General features: G+C 53.4%; 4 protein-coding genes across 4 annotated transcripts; 2 read left to right on the top strand and 2 right to left on the bottom strand.

Annotated features, from left to right (window-relative positions):
- Positions 1–57: 57 nt before the first annotated feature.
- Positions 58–4,920, bottom strand: SEPMUDRAFT_150626 (uncharacterized protein). The gene has a single exon (XM_016906297.1). It carries the CDS (start codon positions 4,851–4,853, stop codon positions 264–266), a length of 4,590 nt encoding a protein of 1,529 aa, XP_016758675.1. The 5' UTR covers positions 4,854–4,920; the 3' UTR covers positions 58–263.
- Positions 4,921–5,199: 279 nt separating this feature from the next.
- Positions 5,200–6,657, bottom strand: SEPMUDRAFT_49783 (uncharacterized protein; the record flags this gene model as incomplete). Its single annotated transcript, XM_016909131.1, has 3 exons — positions 5,200–5,528; positions 5,622–5,764; positions 5,840–6,657. 3 exons carry the CDS (start codon positions 6,655–6,657, stop codon positions 5,200–5,202), a joined length of 1,290 nt encoding a protein of 429 aa, XP_016758674.1.
- A 1,619-nt stretch (positions 6,658–8,276) lies between these two features.
- On the top strand, positions 8,277–9,697 carry SEPMUDRAFT_49454 (beta-ketoacyl synthase; the record flags this gene model as incomplete). The annotated part of the gene is made up of 3 exons (XM_016909114.1): positions 8,277–9,029; positions 9,092–9,460; positions 9,527–9,697. 3 exons carry the CDS (start codon positions 8,277–8,279, stop codon positions 9,695–9,697), a joined length of 1,293 nt encoding a protein of 430 aa, XP_016758673.1.
- On the top strand, positions 8,699–11,559 carry SEPMUDRAFT_150625 (NicO-domain-containing protein). The gene is made up of 3 exons (XM_016906296.1): positions 8,699–9,029; positions 9,092–9,460; positions 9,527–11,559. Exon 3 carries the CDS (start codon positions 10,042–10,044, stop codon positions 11,359–11,361), a length of 1,320 nt encoding a protein of 439 aa, XP_016758672.1. The 5' UTR covers positions 8,699–9,029; positions 9,092–9,460; positions 9,527–10,041; the 3' UTR covers positions 11,362–11,559.
- The last annotated feature ends 472 nt before the right edge of the window (positions 11,560–12,031 follow it).

The following is a 12,031-nucleotide window of genomic DNA, read 5'->3' as shown; positions in this document are numbered from 1 at the left end:
ACCACTTGTGCCTTGAATTGGAGAAAAGATGCATGCAAAGTAGGTACCAATCCATCTCCATCTATGTTGTTATACGCCATCTCACGAGCCAGAATACGATAATACTAGGTAAGGTAACTTCAATATCGACTCGATGGGGTATCTATACTCTTTTTTGAAAAAAGATTGTTGCACACCGCCGGACCTCCTTATGAATGGGACTGTGGTGCATACATGTACTCCCTCCCTCGAAAACACGTACTGTACTCGGCTTTTGTGTACCACTAAGCCTCCATTGCGCTGAGCTCCCCATCGCTCTCACTCGCTATGTCCATTGTGTCCTTCTCTCGCTTCGTCGCACCTCTGGTCGATGCTCTGGTCCCGCGCGCAGGCTGTTGCTTCGTTGCCGCCGCCGCTTTCTTTGGCGGTGCTGCTTTGGATTTCGCCGCTTTGCTCGTGGGCGTCTTCTTTTTCGTGCGGGGCGTTCGCTCCTTGGTACCGTTCGTCTTTGCAACCGGCTCATCAACCACGACCTCACTCTCAGCATCGTCCTCGTCTGCCACCTCAACAACTTCTTCCTGGCTCTTCGACGTCGCCAAGGGATCGCTGGTCGGCGGTGTCGAAGATCCGACATTCTCCTTGTCTGCCTCCTCATCCGAGCCCTCTGCCTCGTACCGCCAGATGATATCGTCGTCGTCTACTTGTTCACTGTCGCTCGGGTCTACATAACTGTGTGCGTTCGAGACCCGAGTACTCTTCCGCATCGCTGAAGACGGCACAGCATCACTTGCTCGCTTCTTGACGCTCTTGGCGGGCTTGGGCTTTGGCTCTTTGGGAACCTTCTTCTTGCGCACAGCCAACGACTTCTCGTCACCGTTGGTAGCTCGAGCCTTCTTGACAGGCCGCTTTGACTCGCCTTCGGTGTGCTTTCGCTTCTTCTTCGGCCTGAGCCGATCACCCACCAATTGCTCAATGGTGTCGTCAAGCTCCTCGGGCAAGAAACGCTTCTGAGACACTTCCTCTGCCCGCTGGTGATCGCTTATATGCCGATAGATACTACTAGGCATAGACGGCTTGCTAGATTTCAGTTGCAGGGACCAGCCTTTGGTCTGCTCGTATGCTCGTATGATCGCCTCAGCCAGATCTGCCATAGTCCAGAGATTTTCGCTATTGTCGGGCTCGATAGCATCCTCGAAGCTTCTCGCACGCTGAGCATATGCGTATATATCTGACAGGTTCTGTTCATTACCCACTGCCTTGAGGTAGAAAATAATGTACTCAATGAAGTCTGGAAGATCCTTCATAGAGGGCGAGAAATCTTGGTGGTGTGCCAGCAGGCTCAGGAAGTATGGGAAGACGTTTTCCATCATGGGCACTCCAGCCTTTGCATAGAAAGCAGCACGAGCTTTCAGGTGTGTAGCAGTCGACTCTCTCAAAGCCTTGATCGGCTCGAAAGCGTATAGAAACATCAAGCTGAAGAAGCGGTGGTGGAGCTGCTTCTGCTGACCAGTATACTTTTTGAGCTTGGCGACGAACCCACTTCGAACCTGCATCAGTACATCCTGCGCAACGGTTGTAAGTCGATTGAAGTCCCGAGCAGCGAAGAGCTTGTTGACGGGTTTGTCGCAGCAGAGCTTCAGTATCAGCTTCGCAGCGGCGAGGCGCATGTGTGCTTTATGATGTTCCGGCGTAGGCTCCCCGGCCAATTCGCCTTCACGATGAATGATGGTATTGAGGACTTTGAACGTCCTAATGATGGCAGCCTCTAAGTCTTTGTCCAGGCGTGTGGTGTCTGCATCGGATAGTTGACCTCTGATGTTGTTTACGACACCTTTCAGCGCCCAGAGCTTAACTCGCAGCTCGCCGTCGACCTCGTCCGTCCATGTGGCGTCTGTTGCTTCAGCTGAGCTTCTGTTGACAAGTGCCCCAGTAAGGATTTCGTGTATAGCATCTGCGTGGTCCTCGGTTTGAACATGAGCCAGTAGAAGCAGTTGGCTGATCGATGCCAATCTCGTTGCTGCTCTCTCTTCGCTGACATCGAAATTGGTCAGGCAATACTTCAAGATGTCGCTGACATACATGTCTTTCTTTTCTGCAGCGGCCACTATGACAGTCACCGCATGCTTCGCAACTGTTGGCGGGGAGCCGAATTTGGCGAATTTGGCCATCGCCTGGTAGAACTCGCGATCTTTCGGCATCTTCTCTGGAAATTGTCGAGCAAATCCAGCACACGCCTTGAGGGTGTCCTCAGTAGTGGGGTCGTTCGACGACGAAGCAGAAGGTGCCTGCTTCTTGAGTGTCTCACACAGTTCTTTGATATGAACTTCGAATACCAGTGGTGCGTGTGTCGAAATTTCCTTCAACACGTCGTGTGCCGCACTACCCAAACCATTTTCATCGGTACGAGAAATGGTCACGATTGCAGGAACATGGCTTCGATTGTAGACCAGTACTGCAGCTGAGAACAAAAGCGGCCTCACAGTGTCTATCGAGCTGGCAATGTTGCTTGCTGCTCCACTCAAACGCTTGAGCAATTCAATCAGTGCATTGCGACTCTTCTTGAAGTCACTATCGGCTGCGATTGCGAACCTAGTGAGCGCAAAGTTTCGACGGTCATGAAAGCCAAAGAACGTGGTCAAGTGCTTCACAGCCGTAACCTTGTCTGGAAATCTGTCCGCGAGAACTGCAATAATCTTTTGAAGGTTCTTAGCCTCTGCTGTGTCGCCCTTCGCAACGCCTTCAAGCTTCTCGGTCAAAGCAAGCGCGAGCGACACGTATTTTGCACGCGACACTTGGTGACCTTGCAGACCGAAGAAGGCGGCTTTGGCCTTGGCATCGAGGTCTCGTACTAGTGCTAGTATACGCTCAGCTCGAATACGATCCGGATCGGGCCCTTTGCTCTGTGTGCTCTGGGAGTCAGGCACTCGTTGCGAATCCTTCTCTCCAAAGGCCTTACCCTTTGTGGGAGGATAGCTAAGTGGCAGCAACGACTCGATAATGGTTCGGGCGATGAGCGCGTTCAGCTTCGGCTGATTGATGTACATTGCGTTGAAGATGCTGCTTGGAATGGGGCCCAACAGCTCACGGATACGCTCATTGCCTTCTATGATAGCCCCCGATGCTACGCCCCAGATCTTACCAAGAAGCTCGAGCGCTGTCGCGGAGATGCTTTCCTCCGGATCCTTGATGCGAGACGCCAGTTGGTACAGTATGGAGCCTTCTTTCGCAGCGCCCCCATGACTGCCAAGTTTTCGAACAATCGACTGAAAGTCGAAGGTTGCTACAGCGGCAACGGCGGCGAAGCGAACTCTTTTATCATTGTCTGTGATCAAGTCCGCAAGGATCTGTAAGATTTGCGACTCTTGCGCAGAATCCAAGCCCTTCCCGCCCCCTGACGTGAGAATGATCCGAGCACAGGCTGTGGCCCAGACCGCTCTCACTTGGGCAGACTTGTCACGGTGTCGATCAATGAAGCTCTGATATGTCGTGGGATGTGTCGACGAGAATGCTTGAGGCGCGGCGGGAATAAGGACGATGTTCTGCTGTGCAGGAAGCTGATAGTCAGATAGGCTTTGCGACGGATATGCTGCCGGGTCGAGAGTCGAGGGTGGAGGTGGTCCTGCGGCACCGATGCCGGCAATCATATCGCCTACGCTCTCCACACCCATGATGCGCAAGGGCGTGTTCTCGGTGCTCAGCTCGCTTTCAACCTGCGGAAGTATGTTTTGAATTACCGCTGGGCACGACCTCCACAATTCACGTAACAGGCTATGTGCCTTCTCGGCCTCTTGGAGTTCATCTGCAGATGGTTCGATGAGACCAGACTCAGACTCGTCATCGCTATCATCCCGCATTTTCCTCTTGGCCTTTGGTTTTGCTGGCTTCGAGTCAGGTCGTGCCTCGCTAGCATCGATCAGAACTGCTTGGAAATACTCGCCAATGTGGCGAGTCATCTTCTCGTGACAAGTATTACATATAGATCGGGCCAAACTGTATGCTGGGGAGACATCTCTGAGCACCTCTGAAAATCGTGCCTCGCCCTTCTTCTTCGTGGCTTTAGGGTCGGCCCTGAGGAACTGGGCGAGTATGACCTCCACGATTTCGTGGTGAACTGCGTCTGCTTCGAATACGAGCGTGCAGAGCAGGCTTGTGAACATATACTCCACATTCATCGACAAAAGCTCTTTGTCTCCATCAGACACATTGCCTGCAAGCACATCGAAGCAGTTGCTGAATAGTTGTGTTTGCAACTGATCACTTCCTGGCAGATCCGGGAGCAGGACGATGCTCTGAATTTCCGCCAGGGACTTGATGATATCCTCGTGTTCGGTGTTGTACGTATGAGCGGGGTTTGAGAGTCCGGGTATCACTGTCGATACGACGAAGTTGAAGATCTCCTTCAGCTGGCTGGGTTTGTAGGGTTGGTGTGGTGCGAAAAGCCTAAACATTTCCACCACGCACCGCACGGTATAGATCTTGATGCCGTAGTCCTTGTGACCGAGCAAGAGCGGGCTTGCCAACTCCTTGGCCTTGGGCACCAGGGCGGCGCGAATAACCTCGTGCTGCGCCAGTGACTGCAGCTCCGCTGCCAATGCCTTTAGCCGTTGTAGCAGGGTCGCAACCGCGATGGGCCTGCCGGCCTTCCACGTCAGCGGAGCGTCGTTCTCGAGCGACGCGCGACCTTCTCTTTCACTGTCTTCTTCGTCTCCTTCTTCTACATCTTCCTCGACATCCATCTCGTCGTTCCCTTGCTGCCCTGGGGGCTGAGCATCATGCGATTCTTCCGCTTCCGCTTCCTCGACCTGCTCCTCCTCAATCTCGGGTTCAGGCTCAGGCGCTGTCTGAGCTGCCCTCTTTCGCGTGACGCGCGGCATTTCGACGGATACTGTCGCGCTATGTCAATGTATCGTGGCAGTCGTGCATGCTATCGGGGATTTTGTGCGTCGCATAGAAGTGAGATGGTGATATTTCCAGAACGCGACTGAAACGGTGAGGTGACACGCGAAGCGGAGCGCGTCGAGACGGGAGCTTCTCCACTTGGAAACGCACGAGCATACATATTCACTTCACTTCACGTATGAACGTGCTTGCATATGGCAACAGCATGACTTTGGTTTTACAGAAATTTGCATGCGTTCTATATATTACATGCTCTCATGTGTGACCTGCTCTGCGGTACACTTCGCCACCGGAACGCCATGCCACCAGACCTCCTAATGATTACTTCACCAAAGGTATATCGATCGCCGACCACTGCCCAGCATAGAGATCCCTGGTATACTCGCTGATGTCGGATCCATTGGTTTGATAGAAGACTACCACGTTGTTGCCACCCGAGTTGTTAGGAATCGCTGACACACTCAGGTGCGTACCAGGCAGACCGGGCTCTCCCTGCACTGTGAAGGTGTCTTCCGTCAAGATTGTGCTGTTCTCTGCAGACCAAGATATATTATAACCATTGAACAGTAACGAAGCTTCGTCTTGCGCATAAAAGTAGTTGGTGTACCCTAGACTCGATGCAGGGTGTACGTTGTCAATGGCTATTGGGGCTGTAGCAGGTTAGTACAGGACACTGAAAAGTATTTGCATGTGCATGTCCTCGTTTCGGCGTGACCACAGTACTGTGAAATGGGGAGACTCACTCTTGGTCCACGCGTTGATCGGATGACTCGTACTGTTTGTCAGGTTCGTGTTGGTGTCTTTCCAGTAGACTTCCACGCTGTGCTGTAGATTAACAAACATCACATACGTGGCAGTTCCTGGGCCCCAAGAGTAGCAGCCGACTCTAATCAACATCAGTCAGCTGTGCCAATATGAGTGCCAGCAGGAAGAGCTCTGAGAGAGAATGGGGTCTTCTTACCCTGCATGGCCGTTCAGGTTGTTCCAGGTGAGCTGATGCTCCCAAGAAGTGTCACCATCCCGCCAGCCGTACTGCTCAAATGTAGTTTCACTGGATGCATACCATAAGTGCATGCCAACTTCGGTGCTGCGGTTTGCCTCTACGCTCTCGTTCGGCAACGGAGTGTGTATGTAGTCGGAGTCTCCATATTCATTTCCATAATAGCAAGCTTGCATGCCGACCAGCTGCGCATCATGGGCTTTGAGATTCAAGCTGTTAAGCGCCCCATCCGTCCAGACATTCGTCTCGTTACTGTTGGATCTCTGCTTGATCGTGTCGTTCTGATCGATGTAAAAGACATGCCACGTGCTTTCGTTGTGAAGCACATACGATACCGCTGATAGAGGAGTGCTGTTTCTAGCATCCTGTGCAACGACCGCGGAGATATCCCCCCCTTTCCATGTTCCGTCGTTGGCGAGTTGTTTGTATCTTATTTGTCCTGTCCAGTGCTGATAATACATGACAAGATTGCCCTGCGTGCCATCTTCCAGCTGGCGGGAGAAAGATTGCGAAGCAAGCGCAATACCAGACCCATTGAATGCGCCCTCCTCCGAATAGTACTGTGGGTTAACCGCGCCGCCGATCATATACGTAGTGTTTGCGCCTGCCTCGTGCGAAGACTCGGAATCGCTGTCGTTCTGGTGGAGTCCGACGCCTAGTCCGACGCCGAGCGATACCCCCAGGATCAAGATGGCAGCGAGAATTGACCAGAGCCATATTGCGGGCACCCCGCATATCCGCCTCTTTCGTGGCTTTGTAGTCCCATGATTCGCAGACATCGGCCGCTCTGGCTCTGGCTCTGGCTTCGACGCTGGCGGTACAGGCGTCGGAATGACTACCTCCTTCTCCTCATGGTCGCCGCGATATGTCTCGGCCAACGGCATAATGTCCAACTCAACGGGCGAGCGCGGTCGTTCTTTGTTTGACGTTTGATGGCCGACCTTCGCCGCGTCGGAGCCATATTGCGGCACGCCTGTGTCTTGTCCCGCAAAGTTCTGATATTGAGAATAAGGCGGAGCGTCGTTACTGCTCCTCAGTGAGTCAGTTTGCTGAGCATCGATGTACTCATTCCCAGCCATCGCTGGCTTGGAGCGTTGCCGTTGTTACTACTGTTACCTCCAATGATGACCATATCATCGTGACTTACAAATGCTCTGTGAATCGCGGAGTACTATTGTCCAACACTAAGAACCCAGAAAGCGGGCTTCGCGGGCGCAGACTTGGTAGAGCTCGTACAGAATCCATGTCAAATCAGCAACCTTATGATGAACGGACCTCTCGCTCACAAAGGCGACCTCAAGAGCAAATGTTGCCGCAGGACCTTGGGCAGCTGGTCCAAGCTGACGTTGCATCAATTCGACAAAAGACCAAGCAGAGGGAAATAGAGAACACAGGCCTATGTCAGGAAGTCTTCGACATGACAGCAACGGAGAACTTGAGCTGCGCAGGCGTCAAGTTGGGTGTTTCGTGGTGTACACTGTACCCCAAGGTCATGGAAATTGGAGTGTAGCGAGCTGACTGCTGGCTGTTGAGCACGAAGAGCAGCGGCGAATGGGAGACTGCGCATCAGCTGCAAGGTATGTATAACCCTGATATGGCGACAATCCTGCGTTCTGGGGAATGCATGTTTCTTTGCGTCCCTTCAAGGCCTACACAGTAGTAACAAGGCACGAGATGCTGCGCAGTACCGCAAGTCTTGATCATGGATCTGTTCCAGTGAATCGGAGCAAGCCGAGAGATTGTTTGCTTATCACAGTCACAAGCATCCGTAACAGGTGTACAGTGGAGTGGGTGTCCTTCTGCATTGCACTGTCGTATATGGTATGCTGCCGTGCCATTGTCGCTTATTTCGTAGCACTCTCGCTACGATTATCCGGGAGAGCTGAACAACATCTCTGCGTCTGGAGTGTCAGCATTCCCGGGATGATTGGATGGGGGAGGCTTGGGTACATTGTCAGGACGGAGCTGTATGTGAAACAGAAAGGTGACTGTAACGTGTCACTACCTGACATGCCTATTCGGCCAAGCTCATATTATGCCACAGCCGATGAGGGAGACATGGACCAGATGAGCCGCTCCAGGGCCGTTGCAAAAATGGTCAGTATAGGGTATGGATACATGTAGGCTGTATCGCCGTGTGGAGATGTGTGTTGGTTCCAGGTTGGATGGGATGTTTTGAGAGGTGACAGAGGACGGACGGGAGCGGCGGAGCCGGAGCGCGCACAACGGAGCCTCGGGAGGGGCGCCGGCCCGTGAGAACTGAGAAGTACATGTAGGAGGTATGCCAAGGCTCATGACGAGAATCCTCAGACGCGACTTGGTCACGCGTCACCAGCCGTGTACTTGTCGTGTCTTCCAGGTTCCCCGACAATACCTAAGGGATCAACCGTATCATGAAATGCGAAGAGTCGTCGTGACGGGGCTGGGCGCAGTCACTCCACTCGCCGCGGGAGTCCAACAGACGTGGCGACGCCTACTCGACTCGCACAGCGGCATCGTGTCGACTGCTGCTAAGGGCGCGTCGTTCGGCGCGCTGCCCAGTCGCGTCGCGGGCCTCGTGCCGTTGGGAAGTCGCGACCATGGGCGGTGGCAGGCGCAGGACTGGCTGAGCATGAGCGAAGAGCGGCAAATGGCGCTGTTTGCGCAGTATGCCATTGCGGCGGCGCAGGAAGCACTCGACGATGCGGGCTGGCATCCGACCAGGCAGGACCAGCGGGAAGTCACGGGCGTCGCCATCGGGTCCGGCATTGGCAATCTGGACGAGGCGTACAGCACCTCGGTGGCCTTTCACGACGCCGGCTACCGCAAAGTGTCGCCGCTGTTCGTGCCCCGACTGCTGATCAATCTGGCGGCGGGCCATGTCTCGATCAAACATGGCTTCATGGGCCCGAACCACGCCGCAACGACGGCGTGCACCACCGGGATTCATGCCATCGGCGACGCCTCGCGACTCATCATGTTCGGGGACGCCGATGTTATGGTGGCCGGCGGAGCAGAGTCTTGCATCCACCCGCTGGCCATTGCGGGATTCGCGCGAGCACGAAGCCTGGCTACAGACTGGAACGACGCGCCCACGGCCTCATCTCGACCCTTTGACCGCGACCGGGCAGGATTCGTGATCGGTGAGGGTGCTGGTGTTGTGGTTTTAGAGGTACGTCCCACGCCCGTGTGATAGTCGTGATGTACTGCGCTGGGCTGACACATTCCATTCAGGAGCTCGAACATGCAAAGGCACGCAACGCCAACATATACGCCGAGGTCAGAGGCTATGGTTTGTCGTCAGATGCATTCCATATGACTGCGCCGCAAGAAGACGGTGCGGGCGCGTACTTGGCGATGCGACAAGCCTTGAAGCACGCTCATCTCAAACCGGGCCAGATTGACTATGTCAATGCCCATGCCACATCGACCAAGCTCGGCGACGCCGCGGAGAATCGAGCGATCAAGAGGCTGCTGCTCGGCGAAGAAGGCCGAACTGACGCTTCCCAGATCAACGTGTCGAGCACCAAAGGCGCCGTGGGCCATCTCCTGGGTGCAGCCGGTGCAGTCGAAGCCATCTTCACCATACTTGCGTGCCACAATGTAAGACACGACTCAACCATTCCCTCCACTGCGACACAGTCTGTCACTCGCTGATCGTATCACCAGAATGTCCTTCCGCCAACACTCAATCTCGACAATCCTGGCAGTCCGGCCTCGGATTTCGACTGCAATTACGTTCCTCACACAGCGCAACAGCTTACAGTAAATGCAGCGTTGACCAACAGCTTCGGCTTTGGTGGTACCAACGCCAGTCTATGCATATCAAAACTACTTTGAGGCATAGGTACTGAGCTTCCTATTATACCAGGTAATTATTAGGTACTCTCAATTCGCAGGTCGACTGCCAACGGCTACCGCTTGCGGGTGTGTGTAAGCAACACCGGATACCCCGCAGTGCGTGGGGATTATGCGAAAAGAAGTGCACCTGCCAACATTGGCTTCAGTTGCTACATGAATCTGCGCTGCGGCACATGAGAACATTGTGTTGCCCGATACCATCGCTGGAGCCTGGGGCCTTATCGCGAGCACTCCCTGCACTCAGGTACTTACTCCTAAAGCCAGTTGACCCCAGGCCCCTTTGCCTTCACTGTGCGACCAACCACAGTTGTTAGCCCTCCCACATGGACCGTGACGTAGAACGAAATGCTCTGGTGGTAAAGTGGAGGAAACACGCAGCATACTACCACGACCAGATACCATGGATAAGGAAGCTGCCTGGGAATGCCGTGGCCATCGTCCTATTGCTCGTTGTGGTCCAGCTTGTGGTTTGGATTGCTGTGGGCATTGTGCTACACTTCCATACCGCGCTGATCTCCACAGCTGTCCTGTCGTACACGCTTGGACTTCGCCATGCCTTGGACGCGGATCATATATCGGCCATCGATCTCATGACTCGGCGTTTAGTCGCATCTGGACAGAAGCCAGTGACTGTCGGCACCTGGTTCAGCCTTGGCCACAGCACGATTGTCGTTATCACAAGCGTCGTGGTCGCAGCAAGTAGTGCTGCCATACAAAAGCGTTTCGATGACTACAGCACCATCGGATCGATTATTGGCTCCTCCGTCTCGGCCGCCTTTCTCATCATTCTGGGAGCGATGAATTGCTGGATTCTCTACAAGCTCTACCAGCAACTTCAGCGAGCGGTGGCTTCACCCATCGGCCAAGAGAGCTTAAGCTATAGCTTCGAAGGAGGTGGGTGCATGACGACCATCCTTGGCCAAACATTCAAACTGGTCGATCGTCCCTGGAAAATGTATCCTCTCGGTGTCCTCTTTGGCTTGGGCTTCGATACGTCTTCTGAGATTGCCTTGCTCGGCATCAGCAGTATCCAAGCTGCGCAGGGAACATCGATCTGGCTCATCTTGATCTTCCCCATCCTTTTCACGGCAGGCATGTGCCTTTTGGATACTTTCGATGGCGCAGCGATGATGTCCTTGTACACTTCTGCACGTCTTGCCAAGGATGCCATTGCAGTGTTGTACTATCAATGTGTGTTGACCGCCGTCACTGTGGCCGTGGCCATCAGCATAGGTGTCATACAGCTGTTGACTATGATTCACAATGTACGTCCCGATTTTGATGGTCCGTTCTGGGACGGCGTGGATATTGCAGGAGACCACTACGATATCATCGGTGGGGCTATATGTGGAAGTTTCGTGGTGTTTGGCTTGATGTCAGTGCTACTGTATAAGCCCTGGAGGAGTAACGTGGAAAGAAAGAGACGTGTGGCGCAGAGTGCTGGTGATGAGGAAGAGGAGCCGGAGGAGGGGGAGGGGGAGGCGCAAGAAGGCAATACAGGTCATGGAGAAGTTGAACTGCTGGATGATCAGCAGTGGGTCGATTCCTCCGCTGTGAAAGTGCATTGCCACCAGGACACAGCCAAGGACAGCACTGTGACAACCACGGCACAAGCAGCAGGCGCGAGTTCGAGACCACCATGAAGCATCCCAAGTGTCAAAAATAGAAAAGAACAGCGGTTCTGCTCGGATTATCTCATGAAAATGCGTGGCGCTCGTCTCGTCTCGTCCCGTTTACCAGAGGTCACTAGGTACTTACATGTAAGATTGTCGACTGCACAATAATGCCACAATATATATATACACCTTATGCATATAGGTATGTATATACTTACATGCGGCTCTAAGCGACATTGATTTCTGAACCAGTAGGAGGAAGGAGGTACTACAGTACCTTAGTATGTACTGTGTCTAGACCTCTTGTCTGTACCCGGCCCGGGCGCTTACTGACAAGACACATTTCTGGTCCTAGCCGAAGATTCCCAATCTAGTAGGTAATAGCTGTCGGACATGGTGACGACAGGACAGACTGCGTTGAATGGAAAGCCCTATAATGATGATGTAGAGGGGAGAGATGTGACGGGAGGGATTGAAGGGGAATTGAGGTGTCGTGTCTTGCGTGGCCTTGCTTTTGGCAGTTGCCCGTTGGTAGATAGATGTATATTCTATATATAGAACGGAATACCTGATGCAAAGGTTGGAAGATTGGTGATGATGATCATGATCAAGAAGATCAAGAAGATCAAGAAGATCAAGAAGATGAATAACAAGAGGTACCTAACATGTAACCTCGCTCGCTCGCGAAGGCTATTCA

The sequence above is a fragment of the Sphaerulina musiva genome, assembly GCF_000320565.1.
Source record: "Sphaerulina musiva SO2202 unplaced genomic scaffold SEPMUscaffold_8, whole genome shotgun sequence".
In the NCBI taxonomy this organism is placed as follows: domain Eukaryota; kingdom Fungi; phylum Ascomycota; class Dothideomycetes; order Mycosphaerellales; family Mycosphaerellaceae; genus Sphaerulina; species Sphaerulina musiva.
Note: the sequence above shows the minus strand (reverse complement) of the source record. Positions and strands in the feature narration are given on the sequence as shown.

Coding starts and splice junctions, on each gene's coding strand:
- SEPMUDRAFT_150626 (XM_016906297.1), bottom strand. CDS start 4,853: ATGCCGCGCGTCACGCGAAAGAGGGCAGCTCAGACAGCGCCTGAGCCT.
- SEPMUDRAFT_150625 (XM_016906296.1), top strand. CDS start 10,042: ATGGACCGTGACGTAGAACGAAATGCTCTGGTGGTAAAGTGGAGGAAA.